This window comes from Pelodiscus sinensis, chromosome 1, assembly GCF_052426305.1.
Source record: "Pelodiscus sinensis isolate ZL-2025 chromosome 1, ASM5242630v1, whole genome shotgun sequence".
Classification (NCBI taxonomy): domain Eukaryota; kingdom Metazoa; phylum Chordata; order Testudines; family Trionychidae; genus Pelodiscus; species Pelodiscus sinensis.
This window is the reverse complement of record NC_143052.1, coordinates 196490962-196518426: the sequence shown is the minus strand read 5'-3', so window position 1 is coordinate 196518426 and position 27465 is coordinate 196490962. Positions and strand designations below refer to the sequence as shown.

Here is a 27465-nt window from a genome sequence, read left to right as displayed (position 1 = left end):
AGGTTGGATGGGAAGCAGTAGGCCTCGGAGAACAGCAGAGCTCACTGAGCGCCCTGTGGCCATCCCCCATCAAAGCGCTGCTGGTGGGAGCTGGGGCATAAGGTGGAGCAGGAGTGCAGCGAGGAGCTGTTGCTGCCCTCTAACCCTCCTGCCAAGGAGCCAGGGGACAGCGGGGAGCCCAGGGAACCCTCTGAGGAGGGACCGGAGGAGCCTTGAGCCATGGCTTCCCCTTCTGACTCTGCCGAGGCTGGGGGAGCAGAGTGACGTGGTGATGTCGTCCTGCAGGAAAAGCTTTTTTATATAGAGAGGAAGATATTAAAGCCTCACAACTCTTTTGTAAGGTACTAAAAGTAGTAGACTTGTTTTATAGATGGGTACACTGAAACCCAGAAAGGTTATGGCTAGCTATATCCAGTTAACTTCAGTAACTTTCTCTTCTGTTTCACTGGACCATATTTTGCTGCCCTTACTCTCAGTGCACAGCACTATTCTCCCAGACAGCCCCATTGTGATTGATGTAAAGCAATGTTCAACACACGTAAAGGGAGCAGAACTTGGCCCTGTATTACAGAGGACAACGTGGCTTGGCTGTATACTTTTTGAAAAGTATGTGTTTAGATTCCCATCTCCATTTTGCCTGAAATAAACAATAAATTCTTAGACGTCTTAGAAGCCTAAAATTTATGCAAGTACACATTTACCAAAATAAACAAATTTTAACATCCCTACCAGGAACCCAGTGAGTCCAACACCAGCCCTGGTGACCCCCTTAAAACAAACTCATGAAACACTTTGTGTTTGTGAGTTACTGTTTGAAAACCAGTACAAATATAGAACAAAATAAATAAGCCTCTGTCTGAATGAAATTTTAGTTTTTACTGACTTTCCTGGTGGTTTTTATGTAGCTGGTTGAAAAACTAGGCACATTTCTGAGGACCCTTGTTAGAGAACCACATTGGGCAAGACTACACTACAAAGTTCTGCTGATATAGGTACGTCAGTTAAGGGTGTGAAAAATGTAGCTCCCCTCCTCCAAAGAACATAGCTATGCTAGCAGAACTCCAAGTATAGAGGCAGCTAAGCCAACAGAATAGTGCTTCTGTTGGAATTGCTAAGGCTGTGTCTACACTGCCATTTCCAGCGCTAAAACTTTAGTCTTTTGGGGGTGTGAGCGATAAAGTTTTAGCACTGAAAAATGACAATATAGACAGTGTTTTATAAAGCTACTGCCCCTGGTTTATGGGGAGTGGCCTCTCCCCTGGCTATAAAGAGTGACTACACTGCCCATGTTAGGGGATTCTAGTGGCAGCATTGTCGAAATACCCACCCAGACAAAGGGTATGAGAAAGTAAATATATTACCCCGTTGTACAGCTGTGGTACTAAGGCACAGAAAGATTGTGATCTATCACCACTCACATTGGAAATCTGTGGCAGATTCAGGTTTAACTAACATAGTGTAAAATTGTAAGAAGCCACCAGTGCTAAATACCTGTTCTCCTGAACTTTTGGCAGTGACAGTGGGAATTTCATAAAATTTCCCATCTAGATAAGGCTTTTGTCATTTCTTGACTATATTTCTCACCTCTAGGCCCTATTCTGTTTGGTATTTTCAACACCTCACAGTTTAATGTCTGTAAATTTAATTAGCATTCTGCTTATCCTGATTTCAGATCATTAAACAAAGGTGTTAAGTAAGCTGACTAATAAGAGAGCTTTTGCTCTAGCCCACTTGAGACCTTCTTTCAGTTCAGGGTATTGTGTTTTATCACTGCACTTGATTTGTTGTCCTACTGCAAGACCTCAGTCCCCATAGCAATGCTAGTATGAAAATTTCAATTAACTTTTCTTAACATTTACATACAATGCTCTGTCAAAGGCTTTACTGAAATCTAGCTATGACAGTGATAGACATAGTAGAAATGCATAGCACATGATACAAATGGATGTTTTCGCTGCACAATATATTAAAAATACAAGGTGGGAATAAGCAAAATAGAAAACTGAAGGGAAAAAAAATAGTCACCTACTGGATATGTCTACCAAAGGCACAAACAGACCCCTGACTGACTATTGGATTTAATTAAAATAGAATCACTACTAATATTTCAGTAGTTATAAATGCATCCTGTTCTTTTAAAAATAGAAATCAAAATCGTACATCTTCATAGGCGGATTTTTCTGACATGTTCCTAAGCAATCAGACCAGATTTGTCTCATTACCATAAAATCAAACCTACCCGATATTTCAGTTTGTGTCAACTATATTATTAACATATGGTGGACTGGCATACTATTGCAAAATGTATTTGATTAAAGTCAAGGCTTTATTGAGCTTAAATGGAATCTGAACCTTATTTAGATAAAGAAAAGCCTGATAAGAAATGCAGGATGACTGTTTTAAACCAAACTAAATAGTAATGGGACATAATTTATCCTTTTCCAAGTCAAACTGCAGCAAGTAAATATTGACTGCTGACTGGTTATATCAAGGTTGTTAATAAATCCACATATTTATGGACTCTACTACATTTGAAGTAAAGAAGAAGGAAACAAAATATTCCTGATTATTCCCAGCCAGTGCTTAGCACATGCAACTGGGTAGAAAGGCAGTGGTGGTTTTATACCTGTCATAAGTATCTAAAAGGGTGTTATAAGGTAGTGGGAGAAAAATTGTTCTCCTTGGCCTCTGAGGATAGGACAAGAAGCAATGGGCTTATATTACAGCAAGGGAAATTTAGGTTGGACATCAGAAAAAATTTCCTAACTGTCGGAGTGGTTAAACACTAGAATAAATTGCCTAGGGGGCTGTAGAATCTCCATCACCAGAGATATTTAAGAGCAGGTTAGACAGACACCTGTCAGGGATGATCTAGACAGTGCTTGGTCCTGCGGTGAGAGCAGGGGACTGGACTTGATGATCTCTCAATGTCCCTTCCAGTTCTAGTGTTCTATGATTCTATTATTCTAAATACTGAAGCCAAGCAGCCTCAAAGGGCCATTTCAGCAGCTGAGAATCTTTTATCAAGGTTCATGAGGGATGGTGATGTAGAGCTATAAAGATAGTCCTGGCATAAGGAGGGTGTTCAGAAGTAGCTAGAATCTTTTCTTCCTCACTTCTAGACCCAGATACAGAAGTATGTCTGCATGTTCTACGCCTTCTTCAGTCTGTGATTCTAGAGCCAGAAGTTTTAGCAAAGACAGCACCTGAGATGCGTGACACCTTGCCATTTCAACGTATCATAGCACTGTCAAAGAGCCGCAATGCAGAGCTGCAAACATTGGCGCAAGAACTGCTTGAAGACCTCAAAATCCTTGAGTGTGAAGTGTAGAGCTACAGTCACTGGAGTATTATGACATCACCTATTTACATTTTCCCCATATTTTTTATTTTGCAAGGGTAGGCAAAATAGTATAGCAGATTAAAAATATGCATATTGAGTAATTAGTAGAGATGGACTTGGATTGAAGCATTTGAGTCTATTTAGTTACCTGTGTCAGAATCCCTGCCTGAAGCCAGATAACATAGTCCAATAATAATTGAAAAAATAATAATTGAAAAAATATGTTGTTTGTTAGGTGTTTGAACATAATCCTAGAGGAGCTTCCAGAAGAAAGAAAGTTTAATTTGTTTAATAGAGTTTTGATAATAATGTGTTTCTAAAGTGATCCAAACCTGTTGGTGATACATAGAGAATAAAATAATCACCTCAACTATCGGTAGTGCATTCTTTATTTTCAAGGGTAACCTTTTGGTCCAGTTCAGCCCATCTCTAATAATTAGTGTGCTAAAAGTAAACTTTGATGCTTTTTATTACTCTAGTGTTTCAGAAGACATAAGACATTTTATTTCTGTTTCTTTTCTTTATCCTTTCTAATCAAAGGCAGTTGGAATTGTGTATACTGTATTTACAGTTTGCTTTCGAATTTTTCATTCAGATTCATTAGAGTTGCTGAGGAGCTAAGTTAGCAGCTGCCAATGAATAATAGCAACTGAGCTTCCCATGGGCCCACAGAAGGGGAAAAAAATTGCTATGATATTTATATGTAGTTCCATAGCGAAAGAGGCTAAATTTAATTACTGCTTTGTCATGAACAACTGATGTATTTAGTTGAAATCCTCACTATTTATTAGGACTAAGCTTGCTTACCTCAAATAATAACCCTCAAACCAGCTATATTATATATTTTGTAATGCTATGATTTATGTGCCTATCAGTTATGCTGTCATTTTCAGTTCTCTTGTGTTTGTAATATAGCTTGAAATGTAACAATATTGGAAACAGTGACAGATAAAATATATACTTTTACAGGAACAACAACTTCCTCTTCTCTACTGGTGTTATGGTTCTTCACTGATGAAGCCAACACAGTAAGAAAAATTACAATCCTGATGTATTAGAAAAAATGCAACATTGTTGTCTTTTACATCATTGGTACAAAAGGCTCAGAACACAATCTTCTGACCTCCGTTTTGGCCAGTATTGTTGCTGTCTTGCATCTGTATCATGCTACAGCATTTTTTTAATTCAAGTAGTCACAAAACAATATGAAGCTTCAAGTTTCATCCCTGTTCAGCCAAGCATTTAACAAAGGCTTAACTTTGATTTGGGATTTAAGCACAAACGTAAACTTAAGCATAAGTGATTTGCTAAAGTGGAGCCCCAGTGCCACTGATGTTGATGATACAATGTGGCATAGTTGGTTACATGAAATCAAGTGCAAGTCCAAATACATTTTAAAAATTTCAGTAACTTATTTTTAATAGATATACAAACTTGTTCTGCATGGGATAGAATCCTTAGAACAATGCATTTTGTCCCTTAATTAGTTATTATGACAAATGGGTCATTGTACGACTAAGGAAGTATAAAATACATTAGATAAAGACATAGTAATAGAGCTTCCAAGAAAAGGGGTTTGGCACAGTGCGACAGATATATGATGCGAGAAAAATTAGTAGAAATGGATGTAAAGCGCCTTGTTGCAGAATTTTGCCAACATAGTAAAACATTCCATGGAGCCCAATTAGCACTGAATGAAGAAAATACAAGATATAAACTTCCCAGAACACTTCCAGTAAATCAAAGATTTCTCAGAAAATATGAGACTGATATCACAAATGATATCGCACTAGGAGGTGAGAAGCGGGATGGTGTAATTAAAAGAAAAGGATGCCATGAGCACTTACTGGGAATTGTACTGTTTCTGATTCAAGAATATATAATCCTCACAATGTGTAGATCTTGGTAAGAGTAAAACTTCATAAGTATTAACATGCACGTTTTGAAATTTGCTTTCTCGCTTTGATGTAAAACTCTCCCATGATGAAATCAAAATGGTGGTAACCTGGAATTTCTTGGACCATCAACTCAAATTGTTTAATTTTAAAGTACAGTAAAAGACAAAAACTGTTTAATCACACAGTTTTCTGTGGATAGATGTTCTCTCCCATTAATGTTTTTAATCAAATCATTTGAAGCCAATAAGCCACGGGGGAAAATAGTTCAGGGTATTTGTGGTCAGTCCTGTTTAGTTTAATTTTCAACCCACTGAGAAAAAAGGGTACATTCAGCACTTCCATTCACATTGTAGGTTTTGGTAAAAACCTTATAATTTTTGACCTGAGTGGGTTATCAACTCTGATAGTGAGCCCCTGTAGCTCCCAGCTCCCTTTCTCTAAGATTTAACTTGCTGGGGCTATGCTCTGCTATAGTCAGATGTAATGCCATAGATCCACCAACTTTTGAGGAAATGCCTATTTTTTTAAGTTTAATTATGCTGTTTGAATAAATACAATTATAGTTGGCTCTATAAAACTCACTTCATCTTCTGAAACACCTGAATTATGAAAAGCTCCAGAGACATACAGTGATAAAACAGATAATGTTTTAAGATCGCTATTGCATTTTTAAATACGTTCTTTTTATTGAAGAGTGTTCAACTTGTGTCTTACAGTTCTTAGTGAAAATGTTGTTTATTACTTGGTTTTATGCAAAAGAAAAGGTATTTTGTTTCAGTTCACACAGAAAAGTTTGAGAGTCACTAGGGCTGAATTGTATCGAGGTCAGAGAAAGAAGTCGGTTTTCAATTTATTTTTTATGAAAGCCTTCACTCTTTAAATATTGTGGTGGAATAAATAGTATCTTACTAGCTATAGTACTTATCAGTAACTATAATATCGTGTTGCTGTCTTTATTTTCTTCCTGTATCCCAGATTCAGTAGGCCCAGGAGTCAACTTCCTTCTCCAGACTGCTGAGATCTGGAAGCAATTTGTTACTGGTTACATTTAATAGAAGCTTTTGTACTGGCAGTAAAGTCTGGTGGCTTCCAAGCACAAATAATCTGACAAATCCTAGTTCTAGTTGTTTGCGGTTTTATGTCCACCTTACTAGTAATAAAACAGGGTAGTAGTACATTTTCAAATTTTCCAATTGTTGCTAACAACAGTTTATCTTACTGGGTGTTATTAAAGCTGGAAGTTCACCATTTGAAGTACTGTCAGCTACAACTTCCCTGAATCAAATGTTTTTGTCGTGAATAATCTTCATTTAGTACCTTAATTTATCTCCAGGTGACTACTACAGAAAATTAAGATGTTAGGTTATTGTAGACCCCCCCCCCCAACATTGTACATTTGGGGAGTTTATAAAACAGGGAAAGAAGCTGACTTTGTTGAAATAAACAGATGTTACTCAACTTTGGAGTGTGTGTCATTGTTTTCTTCAAATAAAAAGAGGAACATAGATGATTATATAGCAGCAACACCTTTTATTGCTACTGTAATGAAAGATCTATCAATTTATACATTATAAATCTCTTACTTTATTGGAAATGTTCCCTCTATTATGAAACTTCAGGATGTTGGGAAATTTTAGTAATTAAAAAAGTGTTTTGGAAATTTATGTTACACTTTGTGCAATAGTTTGTTTCTTTTCATATGGCAGGTGATTAATCACTTTGCCTGTTGTCCTCCAAAACATTAATTTACATAGGACTGAAGTCAGCTTTCACTAACATTCATGTAAATCCTGGGTAACACCATTAAAGCCACCTTTCTTATTGCATATTGTCAGCTCCCATTGGTATTAATTAGATTTTCCATCAAGGAGAGAACTAGAATTTGGTATTTGCATTGAGGACAGTGATGGAGAAGTTTTCGATTTTCACCAGTGTATATGAAAACAGAATATGGTCCTTACACTAACATAAGCCAAAAGGTCAAAAATCTGTTGTGAAAATTCCTATTTACCTCACAGATCACAATGTGCAATTAAAATTAAACTTTGATTCCTTGGAGAGGTGTGTACTCTGCTCACGGCAACTGAAGTTGTTCAGCTCTCGGGCACTGCTGTGGAAAAGTCTGGTTTTTTATTTTCTAAGCTGACAGGAACAAAAATCAAAGTTAACAGAACTCTGTGGAAAAGGCAGGTGGATTATTCTTCCACCTGATTTTAAAGGATTATACACTTGTATTCATCCTGGCATACAACTGATTGAAAAACTAGAGAGCTTTTGTAGAATTAGTGGGCAGGCTGAAGTTGGAGGGAGGAGCAACAGAACTCATACTGATTTGTGGGCCCTCTTGATGAGAATGTTTATCTTGTACTTTCACCGTGTGTGGATGATCGCTCCACTTCATGAAATGGCAGCATAAGAGTTCACTTACAGGAGAAGAGTCTAGAAAATGGGTGAGTGTTGTGATTAGTTATAGCCAGGAGTTGGGTATTTCAGGTTACATAGGCAGTGGTGGTCTGTGGGATAGGTCATGCAGGTAGAAAAGAGTATTGAGAAGACATTCATATTGTGTGATCTATGTAAGACATGGTGTAGTGCTGATGTCGGGGGGGGGGAGAGGGAGGATTTTGTGACATTGTGTGTGGCTCAGAGACTGGGAGAGTGTGTGTGTCACACACAGAGACAGTGTATTATGTGACAGTGACAAGAGATGTGTATGTGTGTGCTGGTTGCTGCTGGGTAAGTTTCTGAGAAGCCATGTGCTGTCTCTAAAACAGGGAAAGCTCTTCTGCTCTGTTGTCTCCCCTCCCTCTCCTCCTCCTGCTCCCTCTCCCCCCCCCCCCCGACATCAGCACTCCCCTCCACCCTACTTCCCCATTTTGTACAGTAGCAGGAGAATCACAGGAGCAGCTTGGCTGCAGGGTGGAGCAAGATGTGGGGAGAGGCAGCTGAACACAGGATGCTGGCTATAAGTATGCACGCTCTGCTAATCAGCTGGGTGGGCCGAATCCCACCCCTGGACTTGATTTTGCCCATTCCAGGGTTTCCACTGTAGCATCTTGGGGACTAAGAATATATATGAGCACAGCCCATTTCTTCAGATGAGTGGAGCACAAGGGCATTCTCTGGGGTTCAGTTCCTAGAAGGGCTGTGTATTTGCTTGCTGGGAAAAAGTGGCCCTGTCCCTCAGTTGAAGCAGGCTGGAGAGCTGGGCTCAACACGGCAGGGTTATGGAGTACCCAGGCTGTCAGAGGAAGAAGGCTCCATGGTGCCTCAGCACATCAGGTCACAATCCCAAGGGGATCCTGACCCATCGCAGATTGAATGCAGCTGAAATGGGAGTGCACAGCGCTCTCTCCACGCTGCTTTAAAGAACTACTTTTGTGAAGCATTATGTCCCTGCAGTGTGGCACACTGCTGCCATGCAGCGCGGAGGAAGCACAGCGATCTGTTTACGAGAGCACACGGGGTGAGTCTAGGTAACCAGCCATCACGTAGCTGAGCACCGTCCCCAGTATGATTCCACCCAGCTGCTTTTAGTGGAGGAAGTGGAAGGACCCAGATGGACACTCCTTGGCAAAAGCCTTGACCAGCTGCACTCAGTGAAGTGATACCCTGGCTGACCAGCGCCAAGTGGCAGGAAATGATAGTGTGGCAAAGCTGGGAAGTAGTGGGGGCAAAAGACCTACCTGGCTTCAAGATTAAGCTAGATGGGTTTATGAAGGGGATGGTTTGATGAAATAACATGATCTTGGTAACTAATTGACCTTTCACTATTGGTGGTAAATAGGCCAAAGGTGGGACGATAGGAGTTACTATAGAGAACTTTTCCTGGGTGTCGGCTGGTGAGTCTTGCCCACATGCTCAGGGTTCAGCTGATCGCCATATTTGGAGTCGGGAAGGAATTTTCCTCCAGGGTAGATTGGCAGAGGCCCTGGAGGTTTTTCGCCTTCCTCTGTAGCATGGGGCATGGATCACTGCTGGAGCATTCTCTGCACCTTGAGGTCTTTAAACCATTTGAGGACCTCAATTATCTGAGATACAGGTGAGAGGATTATTCCAGGAGTGGGTGGGTGAGATGCTGTGGCCTGTATTGTGCAGGGGGTCGGACTAGATGATCATAATGGTCCCTTCTGACCTTAAAGTCTATGAGACTAGCAGTGGCTGCAGAACTTGGATGCATAAGGCCACTGTCCTGGAAACCTGTACAGAGCGGTAGTGCTGGGCCCAACAGGTAGCACACAGTTCACTACCCCTGAGTACTACGGTTCAGTTGTGAGGGAGGTAGATGGGCTGTTAGGTCAGAATGGTTGGTAATGCACAGGAGACAACTGATGCCTTTGAATGGCTGGGGATTACACAGAAGCCGGGGAGGAGACCCATTATTTGCTCCCCGCACCACGCCTCAGAGTTCAATAAAAAAGGATATTTTTTCTTCAAGGGCCTGGAAGGTCTGTTTGCTCACCATGGCAGGATCATTAACATGAGTATGGAGTAGCCTGGAAATATCAATGAAGCTAGACTCTTTGGATCTGGTATAATTCAAAGAAAAGCTAAAGTTTTGCTCCAAGCAATCAGCATGAGCATTAACGGAGTTAAAATGCTGTCATCCTGGGAGACCCAGCTTAGCCTGTGCTTCCAGGGCATAGGAAGCCTTTAACGGTGGTGATTATCTATAGCAAAATCTGTGCAGTGGATATCTGGAAAACAGTAAGGAAGATGGAGGTGTCTCATGGCATGGCTTGAGACATCCTAGAGGTAGTTGCCTCGTATTATTGGTGCTTGCTGAGTGTTGCATAGCATTTGTGAAAGGGTGAAAGCCTCACAGAGGCATGGCTGACAGAGACAGTGGGACTGTCAGAGTGTTATGGCAATGGTGCCTCTGCCCAGTATCTCCACTATACAGTCCAGCAGACCCTAGACTAGTGGAGTACACATAGGTAATCAGGCCATTCTAGGTGTGAAGCAATGCACTGTATGGTAGCCTGATACAGGCAAGGCAAGAACACTGGTGCATTGGTGCCCCTGGTTCCCACAAAGGTTAGAATATGATTGTAATGATTAAGGTCTATGTTGTGTGCTGCCACAAACCAAATTCTAACTATTTTTGTATCTGCATTTCCAGCTCATTTAAAACTTGGCTCTAGGTGTCTAGGAGCAGATCCCCTGCTGATATAAATTGGCTACAGTGGAGCCATGACATGAATTCTCCCCCAAAGCTCCAGTACAGAGAGAGCTTGCAGGAAGCATCAGGGAAGTTGTTCAATGAAGAAATTCTGTAAAATGTGTCCTGAATGACTGAAGCTTTTAATCCAAGCTTTGTTCACTTGCACCTCTATAAACCAGAACTCCCTGGTCCGGACCACAGATGTTCCAAGATCAGAGAGTCCCAGCATGCTACGGAGTGTGGGGAGGACGGAAGCCAGACACTATGCAGGGGAGCGAGTTATATGTGGCCCAGCTGGGCTGTGGGAAGGTGGAGCCAGGAAGCCCAACGCATGGACTAGCTGAGCTGGAGGGGAGGGTAAGGGGACGGGAGTTGGCACACAGCTCAGATAGGCGGGGGGAGGAGGGTTGGGAGTCGGGGGTGGCTCCATTGGGCTACAGGGAGAGCCAGGAAGCCCACAGTGGGGTGAAGAGTGGGGACAGGGCAGTAAGGGCCAGCAGCAGGGAGGCCAGAAATGATGTCCCCATAGTCCGGAAAAATCTCTCATCCGGGACCAGTCAGGTCCTGAGGGTGCCGGACCTGGGAGGTACAACCTGTAGTATGTTCGTGGTTATGAAAGCTCATAAGATAAAGTTGAATAGGTCCAACATAACTGAGAGAAGTCTGCAGTTAAAAGAGACTATTCGGGTATGTCTAGACTACATGACTCCGTCGATGGAGCCATGTAGATGAGTTTACTAGACATAGGAAAATGAAGCGGCGATTTAAATAATCGCGGCTTCATTTACATCAAAATGGCTGCCGCGCTGTGCCGATCAGCTGTTTGGCGGCACAGCGAGGCAGTCTGGACGCGCTGCAGTCGACAAGGGAAGCCTTTGTCGACCTCTCCGGTACACCTCATTTCACGAGCCATACCGGAGTGGTCGACAAAGTCTTCCCTTGTCGACCGTGGCATGTCCAACTGCCCCACTGTGCCGCCAAACAGCTGATCAGCACAGCACGGCGGCCATTTTGATGTAAATGAAGCCACGATTATTTAAATCGTCGCTTCATTTTCCTATGTCTAGTAAACTCATCTACCTGGCTCCGTCGATGGAGCCATGTAGTCTAGACATACCCTTCATGTACTGATATAAATTTCAGGCTAGAATCTGCTGTTAGAAAATTGAGTATAAAGTGGAACGATAAAAGGACATGAGTTCTCTGACCATACACATGGGAACAGCAGAGATTGTGTCCAAAACAGAACAAGAAGAAGAGTAAAATCAGACATGGTGAAATTTAAGTTAATGTTCCTTAGAATTGTCCCCGCAGTGGATTAAGTGTGTTTTATAGGGCAGTGCCCACTGACAAACTGAAAAAGCACTGCCATCAACAAAGCAGTATGGGGGTAAGTATAGAGAAGGAGAATTCAAAGATTAATGAAGGTTTGTCTGCCGCTAGGTTGCACTGGTATAACTTAAATGTGATTTTAAACTGATTTAAACTGGGCAGAAGACTTGGTGGATGTACATACTTCAGATAGGTTCATTTCTGTTCAGTTTTAGTTGACTGGATCTAGTTTAAGCTAACCAGCCAAATATAAACTGAAAAAAGTTTCCATAAAGGGATTTGTGTCCGTTTCACTTAACTGCTTTTTTTAAAAAAAAACCAACAGATTTTTAAGTTAAACGTGAAACTTTCTGGTGGTGATAATAGCTGGGTGCTGATTGACTGTAAGACTGTACTGAATAGACAGACATGAGTCCATAGAGTTTTACAGAGACCAGTAAATAAGGATGAGTCCATTGGGAGAACTCCTGAGTATTGTGAACCATGAAGTGAAGTGCAATTCACATTTAAATGACAGAAAATGTGAAACTTTACGATGATGCATCCAGTAAGTTTTGTTCTTCCTATCAGAAGCATATGAACACATTGCAACACCAGTATGATGTACTGACAACTGGCAAAGAGCCCAAGGCTGCAATTGTACTTGCATATAGATGCCTGGACATTTTGAAATAGCAGTAATCCCCCTCCCCGCCCCCGAAATCCTAGTATTTGCTTGTTCTTGTAACAATTGTGCCATCTCCCTCAAGATCTGATTGGCCATAGCTGGCATTTGGGACGACACATTGGGCACTCCATACTGTGTAAACCATAAAGAATCACAAAATGTTCATCCGTGTATGTTATTAATTTGTCTGGTAACAAGAAGTTACCAGTAATGACTGCTATTCATCCTATATATACTGCGTCCAGTTCTTCATTCCAGTAATGTTTACTCTGGCAGAGTAATAATCATGAACATAATTATTGCTCTGCTGCAGCAGAAATCTAATCTTTTGGAATGAAGATCAACCGAGGAAAAAGGAGTTGTTCCCATTCCAGTAAGGAAGTCTTCACAGGAAGTCTCTCTAGAAATTATGTCCTCTGCTGCTCTGATCAGCCATCAAGCTATTGAACTGTAACAATGCTGACATACATGTAAGACTGCCCCGGAAACCTTAAGAGATTGCATATCTGACACAGCCAGTGTCTCCAGTGTGGAGGCAGCTAATCTAGCAGCAGACACATCTTGGTTAAGGAAGCAGTGGGAAAGGAGATTCCCTCTCCACAGCCTGGATGTAGTGGCTCCAAATAGCAGGAGATCAAAAGGTGTGTGAATGGTTACATAAGCAGCAAGAGCAAATCTGAGTGCAAGCATATATAAGGCCTCATCTAGGGATCAGAAATCTTCAAGTCAGCTGGAAAGTGGAGTTGCTAAAAACAACAGATCTCCTGTAACTGGTCTGGGGAGGAGGGAGCATTAGGTTAGCCTAAGAACGTGAGAACGTAATATAACCCACATTAAAAGTACCCACCAGGAGGAGCTAATTAATGAATTGTTTTTTTACTTCCTAGATCCTGTGCAGCAAGGCCCCTCTGACTTGGAATATATTGTCATCCGTTTGCTTATTGCAGTGTTCTGCAATGCCACACGGTGGATGTGGAAAGGGAGAAAATGCTTTACAATTTATTTTTTAATTACGATGGCTATTTAATTGTAACAAACATTTTCTGTTGCAAATGGGTATTTTAGAGCTTGAAGCTGAGGATGGTGGTAGCAATTGCTGAAAACTGATTGTGTTTTTGATACTGTCACTATGAAGGGCCAAGATAAGAGGCTGTAAAACAATTATCAGCCCTGCTTTGACTATCAGAAATGCAGCTTTGCTAAGGAAACTGTAAGCTCTGTGTTTTAACCACTGATGTGTTTTTTATCCAGTCTTTGATTTTCTTGGAGGAGATGAGAGTGTCCTTTGCTTCCTCATGTTCCTTCACCCTACTCAAGGGCTGATGTTGCAATTTCTGAGTCTTCTGGGGGTAAGAATACTTCCTTTCTTTCAACCATTCTGGTTTGTGAGGGCAAGGAGACTTTCTTCCTATATTTTTGTATACTGCCTCGTACAGTGAAGCCTGGAGCTTAGTTGGGACCCAGTATGAGAAATAATAATAAAAGCTGTCAACAGTGCCAAATGTGGCAGTCATTACCCACATATAAATGTTGATGCTTTTCAGGTCAGTGGACACTGCCTCCACCAAGGTACAGGAAAGTGAATGAAAAAAGTGATTGCTAAACTTGTCCTGCTTCATTTCTATCCCTTTCAGATGTGTTGAAGTTAAATCAGTCAGTGAACACAAAGGGTTTTAGAGCTGGTGTTCCGAAGTCAGACTGCTTATTAGAGCAGCAGCCTTAAGATACAGCCAGAGGGCATCAGTGCTCTTAGTATTCCGCATCTCCTGCTGAGTAGACTGGGGGGAGGAGAGAGACTATCCTCAGTTTCATCTTGACCCCAGTGAAGAAAGTTGGGAGAACTCTGCCCAGATCCCAAGTTCAAAGAGTGAGTCAAAGCCAAATCCTCAGGGGGCAAGAGAGGGGAAAAGCAAAATGGAGGTGAAGGAAGAAAGGGGCTTCATTTGCTTGATGAGGCTACGTCTACACTGCTGGTTTTGCCAGCAGTGAGTATGCAAATGAGGTGCAGATTAGCATATCACAGTGCATCATTTGCATAATTTATGCACACCATTTTTGCAGGGGGGAGAAGTAGCGTGGATGGGGGTTTTTTGCACAAAACCCCTGTTTTCCACAAAACCCTTTTAGCGGCGATATGCTAATCTGCGTCTCATTTGCATATTCATTGCTGGCAAAACCAGCAGTGTAGACGAAGCCTCGAGAGAACCCATTTACAGTGCACAGTGTAAAGAAGGAAAAGGGAGTGTGACGGACCGCCGCAGGTCCGCACTAGAACCGGGGCCGGTGGCGCCCCCTGGAGGCTGCCGGACGGGCCGGCAGGCAGCCCCGGGAGCAGGGGAGAGCGGGCCAGGGGGGAAGCCCCGCTGGGGGAGGGGCGGCTAACTCCCCAACGGGGAAGGAGGGGCCGGGAACGGCCCCAACCGAGGGGCGAGGAGAACTGAACGGCACGCCGCTCGGCCGGGGCAGTGCGGAGCCAGCGTCAGGCCGGCACGCTCCGGCCGTGACGTCAGAGGACGCCAGGACGCCCGGGGGACGGAACAGACGCCCCCGACGTCATCACCCGGGCTGTTTGGAAAGCGGCCTGGTGGAGTAAGGCGGGGCGGCACTCAGAGGAGCCGCCGCCGCCGCCCCGGCTGCCAAGGGGAGCCCCCCCCGCGTTGGAGGAGAGGAGGGAACGACCCCGAACTCCCACGACGGCTGCGGGATGAGACCGACGCCTCGGGCGGGGTAATTGACTGTGGGACCCCCACCAACAGGGCGGAGGGTAGTGGGGAGTGGAAGCAGCCCGGGGCGGGGGCCTTCTGGCGCCCGTGGACAGGTGCATTACGGGGATAAACCCCACCTGTCATGGGAGGAACGCCTGCATCGTTCCCCCCCCACTTAGGGCCCCGGGCTGGGACCCGGTGGAGAGGTCGGGCCCGGGTCCCCCATGTCCGCCTCCCTAGCCCAAAACCCCAACCCACGTAACCCCGTAGGGGGTGGCTAACCAAGGGGGCGAAGACCCTTGCATTTCGGCTGTCCCCGCGGGGACCTGACTTACAGACAAGCCCACAAGGGCGACCCCGTCTCCTCACCCAGGCACCTGGGCAGACTGGTAACCCGGGATTGCCCCGAGGAAACAGAACCACGAGTTTGCTGATCCCCGACCCGGACTCGCGGCCGGGTGATCGCACTCGAACTTCTAGACGGCGGGTCCGCTGAACCCGCTTCCCCCGCTGGGGGGGGGTGTTCGCACCCACACAGGCCGTCACAGGGAGTAAGAGGAAGAGCTCCATTTCCCAGAGAAATGGGAAGGGATAATTCCACCTGGGTAGCTTATCTTCCAGGGTGACAGAAAGAAACAAACCCTTTCACTGGGCAGTCTAACTCTTACGGGTAAAAGGGAAATCGGGTTACCAGATGATTTCAAAAAAATACCAGACACATTTGATCTCAGATGGGGAGGGCCGGCTGGGAGGAGATCGGGGGGAGCAGGGCTGGCCAGGGGAGATGGGGGGGAGGGGAAGAGAGGGAACAGCTGGCGGGGAGCAGGGCTGGCTGGGAGGTTGTGGGGACAGCGTGGCTGGCCAGGGGAGATCGGGAGGGGGGAACCAGCTGGCAGGAAGCAGGACTGTCTGGGAGGGGGTTGTGGGGAGTGAGGCTGACCCAGGGGAACCGGCCAGCAAGGAGTGGGGCTGGCCAGGAGGCAGTTGGGGGCAGTGGGGCTGGCCGGAAGCGGGGGGGTGGGAACCGGCTGGCGGGGAGCAGGGCTGGCCTAGGTGCACACAGATCCCAGGGTGCTGCCCATCCTGCGCATGATCCCGGCAGGGCTCATGGGTGAGTCCAGCCCCAGAGATTCCATCCCGCCCCAGCCCTGCCCCCACCCTCTCTACTGCGTAGTTGCGTACTCTCTGGCTGGTAGACCCGCTCATGCAGTGTGAGTGTGTCTACCAGCCAGGCAGTATGTAACTACGTACCGATACTCTAATAATAATAAAACTTACTTAATTAGAAAATACCGGACATTTATATGCCTGGTATTTTCTCAATTTGTTTCCTGGACAGAATGCTCAAAGACTGGACTGACCAGTTCAAAACTGGACACCTGGCAACCCTAAAGGGAAATACCATCAAAAGTGGACACAACTTCCTATGGGCCCTGGGAAGCCATTGGCTGAAGGGAGGATTTTGTTCAGGACCAGGTCCTTTAAAGGCCTGAGTGAATCATTCATTCTCCAGCTTGTTCTTTTTGGTCAGGACTGGCTGTGCTTCCTCACCAGGAGATTCTTGAAGAGCTGAAGGATAATGATCTCCTTGAATAAGGAAGATGGAGTTGGACAGGCCTACTTGTCACTCTTGAAAGATTTCTGGAAGGGGGTAATGGGTTAAGACCACTGTTTCTTTTCCCAGGTGACCTGTAAAGGTATGTTTGGGGTAGGTGATGCAAGGTCTGGAAATGTGTAAGATGACCTACATCCCTTGTCTCATTAATTTTGTAACTGACTGGGGGTATATCTACACTACAGTGTTATTTTGAAATATCTTATTTTGAAATAGTTAATTCGAAATAAGTTATTTCGAAATAACGCGTCTACACACAAAATGCATTTCGAAATAGCATTTTGCTATTTCGAAATAGCGCGTCCACACTGAGTGGATGCTGAATTGCATTAAGGCCGGCCATAACCAGGACCAGCAGGGCATCAGGTCAGGAGTTACTTTGTGTGGCTGCTGCCTGAGGCTATCTGAGGCCTGTGCTTCAAGAGACCCCCTCAGGACAGCCGGTTCTCAGCTTTCCCTGCTTGCTTGCCTACCTCGATGAGGGACAGCAAACATTTTGTCTCTGTATGCTCTGGTTGTCCTCACTCGGGACACCACAGCACTCTGCAACATGGAGCCGGAGCCGCCCCGGGCACTCTGGTGCTTCTCTTGGACATGTTGCTGCGAGCCTGGCTGCACTTTCTGCAGGCTGCCATGTGGGAGATCCATCGGGGGCTGACAGTACCCAGCAGGCCCTGCAGGAGAGCTTCCACCCTGAGGAGCACTAAGAGCCTCCCTGGTCTGCCCCACTGGGGGCTTGTGCCTCATTCCTCCCGCACATCCTTCCACTTACCCCCCTCCCCCCACCCCCGTTCCTGATGTCAAATAAAATACATGTATTTTCATGAACACAAACTCTTTATTTAACAAAACTGGGGGGGGGGGGGGGAATGAAACTCTGGTGAGACTGGGGAAAGGAGGTGGGAGCAGAGGCAGCCCTAGACTAGCTGCCAGCAACTGGCACCCTAGGCGAACCATGCAATCTGCCCCCCCCCCCATCCCAAAGGCAGATATTGACTGAGGGTTTTGGTTCTGTGCTGAGGAGAGGGGGGCTGGACCTGGGGACCTGGGGATGGAGTTTGGGGGCTGGGGAGAGGGAACAGGGTGTCAGTCGGGGGAGAGAGTCCCCTGCACCCACCTCCTCCCAAGATCCCCCCCCCCAGAGAGAAGCCGGCATGCACCTCTCCTGGGGTGACCCCTCCTCCTGTGGCGCTGGGGAAGCCGGCGCCTGCCTCCCCTGGGGCTGACACCCCCCCCGGGGCAGGGGAAACCCCTGCATTCCTCCTCCCCCAGGGCCGACCCCCACCCCTCCGCGGCACAGGGGAAACCCCCTCCTTCCTCCTCCCCCAGGGCTGATTTCCCCTCCCCTCCCTTCTCCCCCCACGCTGCCTCTCCCAGGACTTACCCCTCTCCTGGTCGCATGGAAGCCGTGCTCCAGGTAAGGCACTGGAAAGGGAATGGGAAATGGAAGGGGCAGAGTTTGGAATTTGGTGCCCCATTCGACTTGGCGCCCTAGGCGGCTGCCTAGTTTGCCTATAGGCACGGGCCACCCCTGGGTGGGAGAGAGGGTGAGAGAGGAGAGGGGGAAACCTTGGAGGAGGGAGCTGGAAGGGGGAAGAAGGGGGAGGGGAAGCCCAGGGCTCAGGATTGGGGGTCTCATTGGACCAACGTGATTTTCATGCGAACCTGCTCCTAGGTTCGCATGTGGCCTTTGGTGGCCAGTCTGGCAGCTATTCTGCCATAGACGGCTGCGTTCCTCTGTCTAGTGCAGAGATCATGGACATTGGGGGCATCCCTCCCAAACCTGAATAAGGTCCATGATCTCCACCCTGGACCAGGAAGGCGCCCACCTTCTCCGGGCCCTGGCAGGCTCCTGGGAAGCGGTGGAGGGCTGGCTGCCAGTGGCTTGCTGGCTTGCGTTTTGGGGCCACTGGGTCAGGGGCAGTGACTGCAGGCTTGGAGCTGGCACAGGCACTGTGGCCAGAGTCAACCCATTTAAGGGCTTCAGGTAGGGGGGAGGGAGAGGAGTATTCTTGGTTGAGGCTGGAGTGGTCACCAAGGCACCCTGGGAAGGCTGAAGGCCCCCTATTTCGATATGTGTCTATACAGCACTTATTTCAAAATCGCTATTTCGAATTTGGTGTTATTCCTCGTAGAATGAGGTTTACCAAATTCGAAATAAGCGCTCCGCTATTTCGAATTATTTTCAAAATAGCGGTTTGGCTGTGTAGACACTAGTAAAGTTATTTCAAAATAAGGGCTGTTATTTCAAAATAACTTTGCTGTGTAGACATACCCAGGGAAATGAGGGAGTGGGCTGAGTCTATGACATTGACAACAGGCTGGCTGGAAATGAGTGCATATCCAGAATCTCTACCTACTAGGCCCATCTCTAGGGTTTTTGTCTGTTCAGGTCCGTTTGTATTTCTCAAGAAATCTCTCAAGGTGCTCAGTACGCACGGCAGTCCCTCCAGTTTTGTGGGCCCAGAATCAACACAGATGTGCCATTTTATTTCTCTCTCTCAAATGCCATCCCCTCTGTGGCATCTTATAGAGTCTTCCCCTCCTCTCCCCCCACAAGACCTTCGACCAGCGCTCTCTTGAGTCTGAGTCTAAGGACATGCCAGTTTTCAAGTACATAAAAGTTTGTTGCAAAGAGGAGGGAGAAAAATTGTTGTTAACCCCTGAGGATAAGATAAGAAGAAATGGGTTTAAACTACACCAAGAGCAGTTTATGTTGGAAAACTTTCTGTCAGGGTAGTTAAGCGCTGCAACAAATCGCCTAAAGAGCTTGTGGAATCTCCATTGTTGGAGGTTTTTGAAAACAGGTTAGACCAGAGGTGGGCAATAATTTTTACAAGGGGGAGGCACTGCACAAATTTTGGTAAGTCATCATGGACTGGATCCGGGCCCCCCAAAAGGGTGGAGCCTTGTGTGGAAAGGGGCGGACCTGGAGGCAAAAGCGAGGGACTTTGTAACACAGATTGTGGGTGTGACACAGACTGGGTGTATGACACATAGGGTATGTCTACACTACAGCACTAAATCGAACTAACTTAATTTGAATTAGTTAATTCGAACTAAGCTAATTCGAACTAGTGCATCTAGACCAGTGGTCTCCAACCTTTTTACACCCAAGATCACTTTTTAAGTCTCAGAACAGGTGAAGATCTACTGCCCCGCCCCTTCCTTGAAGCCCCGCCTACATTACATGAGGAAATCTAATGTAAATGTACTGCGCAAGTGCGCAGTTCAGAGAGGGCTCAAGAGCTACTCTTAGAGCCCCTGAGATCTACCGGTAGCTCACGATCTACTGGTTGGTGACCACGGATCTAGACCTAAAAACTAGTTTGAATTAGGATTTTCCTAATTCAAACTAGCATGTCCACATTGAGTGGACCCGGAACCGAGGTTAAGGATGGCCGGAAGCAGTGCCGGCAGGGCATCAGATTAGGACTTAGAGCGTGGAGCTGCTGCCTCAGGCTAGCCGAGGGCTGTGCTTAAAGGGACCCGACCCCCACCCCGGACAGACAGTTCTCAGGGGTTCCCCGCTTGCTTGTCTAACTGGATGAGGGACAGCAAAGCAGTCCTATCTTGGAGTGCCGTGAGTGCCCACACTCAGCACATCACAGCACTCGGCCATCAGCCTGGCTGCACTTACCGCAGGCTGCCATCCGGGGGGGGCGGGGGTATCGGGAGGCTGCAAGAGAGCTTCCACCCCGAGGAACCCGCAGAGCCACCCCAGTCTTCCCCATCGGGGGCTCGTACCCCATTCCTCCCTCACCACCTTCCACTTACCTCTTCCTAGACCCCCTTCCTGATGTACAAAATAAAGGACACGTGTGTTCAAAAATAGAAACTCTCTTTCTTTATTGAACAAAACTCGGGGAGACTAGGAAAAGGAGAGAGGCTAAAGAGACAGGGACTTTTCAGCTTATAAAAGAGGAGACTGAGGGGGGATATGATAGAGGTCTATAAAAGCATGAGTGGTGTGGAGAGGGTGCATAAAGAAAAGTTCTTCATTAGTTCCCATAATAGAAGGACTAGAAGACACCAAATGAAATGAATGGGTAGCAAGCTTCAAACTAATAACAGAAAGTTCTTCTTCACAAAGCAAATAGTCAACCTGTGGAACTCCTTGCTGCAGGAGGCTGTGAAGGCTACAACTAGAACAGAGTTTAAAGAGAAGTTAGATAAATTCATGGAGGTTGGGTCCATGGAGTGCTATTAGCCAGGGGGTAGAAATGGTGTCCCTGGCCTCTGTTTGTGGAAGGCTGGAGATGGATGGCACGAGACAAATGGCTTGGTCATTGTCTTCGGTCCATCCCCTCCAGGATACCTAGTGTGGGCCGCTGTTGGCAGACAGGCTACTGGGCTAGATGGACCTTTGGTCTGACCCAGTACGGCCGTTCTTATGTTTTCATGTTCTAAGCTCAGGGTTGGGGGTCTCACTGGACCACCTTGATTTTCATGCAAACCTGCTCCTGGGTGGCCAGGCTGGCAGCTATCCTGCCCTAGACAGCCACTTTCCTGTGCCTAGTGCGGAGGTCATGGACGTTGGAGGCTTCTCCCCATACCTGGATGAGGTCCACGATCTCTGCACTAGACTAGGCGGGCGCCCACCTCTTGCGGACCCGGGCAGGCTCCTGGGAGCCGCCAGCCTGGTTCCAGGAAGAGGCGGAGGGCTGGGTGGCAGCGGGTGGCTGGCTCGTGCTGTGCCAGGTGCAGGGTCTGCTGGCTGGGTGCTGGCAGGCTTGCACCTGGCATGGGCACCGTAGCCAGCCCGTGCCCCTTTATGGGCTCTGGGGCTGGGAGGGGGGCAGAAGAGTTTCCCTGGTGGTGCCCAGAGTGGCCACCAGGGAAAGCTGGGGAGGGCTAGCCTCCCACTAGTTCGAATTAAGTGGCTACACAGCCCTTAATTCTAACTACTTAATTCGAACTAGGCGTTAGTCCTCGTAGAATGAGGTTTACCGAGTTCGAATTAAGCACTCCACTAGGTCGAATTAAGTTCGAACTAGCAGTTTGTATGTGTAGCGCCTATGAAAGTTAATTCGAACTAATGGCTGTTAGTTCAAATTAACTTTGTAGTGTAGACATACCCATACTGTGTGTGCGCGTGGGGGGAGGGAAGTAATGACAGAGTGTGTGTGTGTGTTGGCAGCTGCTGGATACATTTCTGAGAAATGCCATGTGCTGTCTTTTTAAAATAGGGAAAGCAGTCCTGCTCTGTTGTCTCTCTCCTCCCCCAGTCTGCAGAGATGGGGCATATGGGTGAGAGAGGGAGAGAACCAGAACAGAGAGACAGAAAGAGCTGGCTGCTGGAGGAATCTTAGAAGCAGTGCATTGCCTCTTAAGAAAGGCACTCATCTTGGTCACTCATCATACTGCAGACAGGAGCTGCTCTGCAGTGCTGCTTGTGTCCTCCTCTCCCTGAACCCTGCTGGGCAGAGATGGGGTACAGGGGAATGGGGACACCCTGGCATGAGCACTCCCCTTCCTCCCCCAGCCTCCACAGCTAGCAGGCATGTTTTGGGAGCAAGGTCGGGGAGAAGGGCAACTGAACATATGCTACAGGCTGTGAAGTATGTATCTCTACTAATCAGCTGGGCAGGCTGGATGGAAATGCTAAGTTGACTGGATGCAGCTAGTGGGCTGTATGGCTATGTCTACATTACCACCCTAGTTCGAACTAGGGAGGTTAATGTAGGCAATCGAAGTTGCAAATGAAGCCCGGGATTTACATATCCCGGGCTTCGTTTGCATCTTGCCGGGCGCCACCATTTTTAAAGCCCCGCGCGTGAGTAGCTTGTGGACGGGGCCACTCATAGGGCGCGCACCCGGTGCTGGCGCCACCCAAGCGCCGCACTCCTGGGGCTGGCGCTGTTTCTGTGCCGCAAGCCCAGGGGTGGGGCTGCCCATAGGCTATGCGCTAGGGCCGGAACAGCCCATGCGCTGCACGCCCAGGGGCGGGGCCACTCCTGTGCTGCACGCCCAGGGCCAGTGCCACCCCTGTACCACACACCCAGGGGCCAGCACCGCCCATATGCTGCGCGCCCGGGGCTGGCACAGCCCTTGTGCTGCGTACCCGGGGGTGAGGCCAACCAAACACCGCATGCGCGGGGCCGGCACTGCCCATGTGCTGCTCCTGTACCATACGCCCGCAGCCGGGGCCGCTCCTGTGCCACGTGCCTGGGGCCAGCACAGCCCTTGCATTGCACACCTGGGGGTGGGGCTGCCCAAATGCTGCGCACCTGGGGGCAGGGCCACCCATGTGCTGTGCACCCGGGGCCGACACTGTCCATACGCCATGCATCTGGGGGGCCGACACCGCCTATGCGCTGTGCACCCAGGGGCGGGGCCGGCCCCATTCACTCGGCAGACGCACAGAAATGGCCCGGCGGGTGCCATGGCACCGCGTTGGGGACCACTGTCCTATAAGAAACAGCTACCAGAAGTAGCACAATCCTACAGGGAGCATTTCCATACAGACCAGGTTTTCCGTAACTCATGATGCTGTGCGCTCTGCTCCCACCCCAGCCCAGCTGCTCCCCCCTCCCCCCACTTCCTCCTCACTACTCCTCTGTGCCAGAAGTCCGGAACATCCAGCTGCATCCTCCACCCAGCCCGGTCCAGGGCTTGGGGGACCCGGCACCGCATGGGCACTCTGGAAACCCGGAGCACCCGGCAGCCACGCTGAGGCCCAGTATTATTTTCCCGTGGACCGGTACTGGGCCGCGACCCATAGTTTGGGAAACACTGCTCTAGAGAGAATACTTAGTCCTGCCATGAGTGCAGGAGCCTGGACTAGAGGACCTCTTACGGTCCCTTCCAGTCCTACAGTTCTGTGATTCTTTTACCTGTTCCCTAACATTCAGGCTTTTGCCAAGTCTTGCCTCTTCTTCCTCCAAAAAGAATCTGGTGTAAAGCTCTTCCTTGCCTGTTGATCAGACCAAAATCTTCATTGAAATGTAACTGTTGGTTGAAGGTTTTATAGGATTTTTTTGGGTAGAAAAACTATACTGGCAACCAAATTCTGCTGGTTGCCTGCTAAAAACTCTTCTCCTACGGTATGTCTGCATTAGAGTTTTGTCGGAAAAATGGCCGTTTTTCTGACAAAACGTGAGGAATGTTCAAACTGCAGTTGTGCTCTTCCGCAATAAAATCTAAAGAACAGAGGGGTTTTTCCAGCACTGGTAATCCTCATTCTATGAGGAAGAAGCCTTTTTGCAAAAGAGCTCTTTTGCAAAAAGGCTTGTGTGGATGGGGAAGAGGGAGTCTTTTGAAAGAAGAAGAAAGAGGAAAAAGCACAGGTGCCCTGGTGGCCATTCCGTCCATAGCAATCACAGCTTTTATGTGAGAGAGCATCCATTCAGTCTGGACGCTAACTCTTGAAAAAGCACATCGCTTTTTTGATGCACTTTTGCAGTGTAGATGCTCTCTTTCAGAGCAAGTTTTTTTTGGCAGATCTCATCCGGAAAAGGCTTCTTCCGAAAGAAGCTTGCAGTCTAGATGTAGCCCTAGTGAGAACAGAGCTGGATATGCCACATGGCCTTTAACAGTCATGATCTAGAGAAGCCAATGTAGTAGTGGTTTTTCAAATCTGGGAAGGTGATCAACAACCGTATAATTATTTATTCCCATTTTACAGATGGTAAAATGAGGCACATAGCTAGTCCAGTAATCACTGGCACTTTTAAAATAAAATCTAGAAGCTGCACTGCAGGCTGCTCTGTTGGGCTGAGCCTGCCACAGGTGGGAACTGCTTAGACTGGGCCAAACCCACTGCACCACAGGTGGGGGCTGCTCAGGCTGGGCTCACCACACTGCGGGCAGGGAGTTGCTCCAGCCTGGCTAGGACACTGGTAAGAACAGCAAGAGCAGTTTAAGTTGGAAAACTAATGAGAACCCAAGAATTCAGACTCCCAGGCCTGTGCACGAACCAGTAGAGCACAATGTCACCCACGGTAATAGTAATGTGAGTTTTGTCAACTAACTTGTGGACATTCTTTAGAAAATAGGCATCCTAAGAGATTATAGTTAAGACCATTAAAGGCATTTTTTTTTTCAAAATGCACCATTAGTCTATGGAACTCAATGCCACAAGATATGATTAAAGCCAAGAGTTTAGCAGAATTCAAAAAAGATTGGAGATTGATATGGCTAAATAGAAATCTACAATTACATTATATATATATATATATAACTCTACAAAATTTGGAAGGGATAAACCTTCCTTCCCTGAGCATATAAATCACCTCACACCATGGGAGCAGGGTTTTGAAGAAATGTCCTTTAATCATAGGCTATTTCTTAGCAGGCCTGCCGCCAGGCAGAGGTGGGTGGGGCAGGAGGAGAGGGCAGTAGGCTGGGGGCTTCTGGCTGCCACCACTGCTGGTACTGCAGGAACAGAGGTGGCCGGAGCCCTGGACACTTTAAATTGCAACCAGCGCTCAGGGATGACTAGCAGATGGGAGGGACAGTGTGGTGCAGTGCTGAGAGCTGGCTGTCCCCATCCCCGCCGTTTCCAGGTCTGCTGAGCTAGGGCCCCCCAACCTTTGTGTAAGGGCCTGGCAAGTCTGTGGGTTCCCCTGTTTTTTAGTTGCCTTTTTCAGGATTTCTTGTAGCCGCTGACACTGGCCACTGTTGGTGATGGGATACTGAACTAGCTGAACCACAGGTCTGATCTACTATGGCAATTCCTATAATCAGAAAGACTGACTGGTTGTTGGTGTTTATTGCTTAGGTGCTACGTCCATGGTATGTTAATATGGAACAGGAGTAAATTACTGCATAGGGAACAAAACAGAATGAACAGAAACTGGATTATGCATTGAGCAGAGCAGGATATGAGAGTTTAAATGGCTCCCTTAAACCATGACATTTCAGTGGCAAGTTAAGTCATATATGGCATTAAATGTTTCTTTCTATGGTCAATAGCAGTTGACCTGATATTTGATTTTTAGACTTTGTTATTCAAAAATGCCTATGCAGGAGATTCATTCGTTGTCACTTTTTTGTTGACCTTGAAGTTTTTAAAGTGAACACCCCATTGTATGAGGGAACTCAATACTGTAATGGTGATTTGACCCATTGTGTGCTACAACATACTGGGATTTAACCAGCTTTTCTGGGCAAGGCCATCAAATAGTGCAGAGCAAACTTAATTAGCAAATGCTATGAACAATACCCAGCCAACTCACCCTAGTGCTGCAAGTGCTTTCTCCCTCAGTGCCAGTCATATCACTACATATCTTGGACTCTTTGAAGTAGGAATAAGAGATCCTCCAGAAAAGGGCTTTATTCCGGAGGATCGCGCCAGTCTAGACACTTTTTTTCCGGCTTTTCCCCAAGCCGGAAAAAAAGCGGCGGACATGTTTATTTAAGTCCGCGGGGGATATTTAAATCCCCCGCGGATTTCCCTATCCTGACTTACCTGATTTGCATCCCTTTTCCGGAAATTGTGGCCAGTATAGACGTAGCCCTTGTGTCTGTGGGGAAAGATGCCCCTTTCCTGTAGGTCACATAGAATTATCTTCCATAACCTCCAGTGAATCAGTGCATACTTGCCACTGACCTTAGCGGCTGTAAAGTTATTTTGAAATAAGGGTTATTATTTCAAAATAACTTTGCTGTGTAGACATACCCTTAATCTCTGTAGCACCTGGCCAAACTTGATAGTTTTTTTACAAATTTGTACTTTCCAGAAGTTGTGTCATATTAGTGCCCACACAGGAAGTGATTTTAAGGACTTTAACTTGAGCCGTAACAAACAGCTATGAAAGAAAACAATCTGTAAATGCCTTATTTGCTTAACACATAAAGTGGCTGCTGAAGAGTGGTTTTCCTCATGTCGACTGGCAGCATGAAAATTGTGTTCTCCAGCTTGAAAATGAAGAAAGTAAAAACACTTCTTTATCTTCACAGCTGTGCTTCCTTTCCACTCCCCTGCTTACCACATGCATCTATTTGACTTATTCCCAAACATTCTTAAATACACTGGCTGCATACGTAGCTCAAGGCAGAACTAAAGACTTCAGGTTGTCTGCTGCTCAGCTCTGATAACAATGATTTAGCTTTGAGGACAAATAACGGTTTGCCCCTACTTCCCAAATGCAACAGCAAAAGCTTGGGTGAGTGGGAGAGTTAGAGATCAGTAGCTCCACTAGTATAACCATACTTGAGGCAAGGTCTTCAAAAGTGAAGGAAACAGTGAACAGGTCAGATATTTCAGTGAAAATATTTTTTTTAATGACTTTTTGATAAAAAGGAAAAAGATGTTGAAAAACATGTTGATTTCAATGCAATGTCATTTAGGAAAACTCCCAGATAGTCAGTTGATGATGCTGAAACATCCCATTTCAATATTTTCTGAATGAAATGGCTTTGGGATTTTTGTTTCAAAACAAAATTCATTGTTATATTTATATAAAAGCTTTAAAAGCTTACAAGCAGAACTCTGCTGTTGTGGGGAGCACTACATTCTTATTCTGGATAATTCCGTTGGGTTATGTTGTATTAGAAGTAGTTTAAGCTAAACCGGAAAAAGCCATCCTTGGCTATGTCTAGACTGCAGAGTTTTCCGGGATACCGGAGTACAGGTAGTCCCCGAGTTACGCGGATCCGACTTATGTCGGATCCGCAGTTACGAACGGGGATTTTCTCACCCCGGAAGACTTGAGCGGCGGGACGCCTGGTCCTGCCGCCCGCCTCCTCCGGGGCGAGAAAAGCTGCTCCCCGTCTCCCTGGTCTGCTGCGGGAACCA

At 46.7% G+C, this 27465-nt stretch overlaps 1 protein-coding gene across 5 annotated transcripts in view; it reads left to right on the top strand.

Annotated features, from left to right (window-relative positions):
• Positions 1 to 17552, top strand: part of HSF2BP (heat shock transcription factor 2 binding protein) — a 60390-nt gene extending 42838 nt beyond the window's left edge. For 2 of the 5 annotated variants that reach the window (XM_075912458.2, XM_075912459.2), the window contains exon 8: positions 3123 to 6699. In XM_075912458.2, the coding sequence (XP_075768573.1) occupies positions 3123 to 3331 (209 nt within the window). In that variant the 3' untranslated portion in view covers positions 3332 to 6699. Of the gene's footprint in view, positions 1 to 3122; positions 6700 to 13291; positions 13754 to 16448 lie in introns of those variants that run through there. The other 3 variants (XR_012898246.2, XM_075912470.2, XM_089774334.1) reach the window with 3 other exon arrangements.
• The last annotated feature ends 9913 nt before the right edge of the window (positions 17553 to 27465 follow it).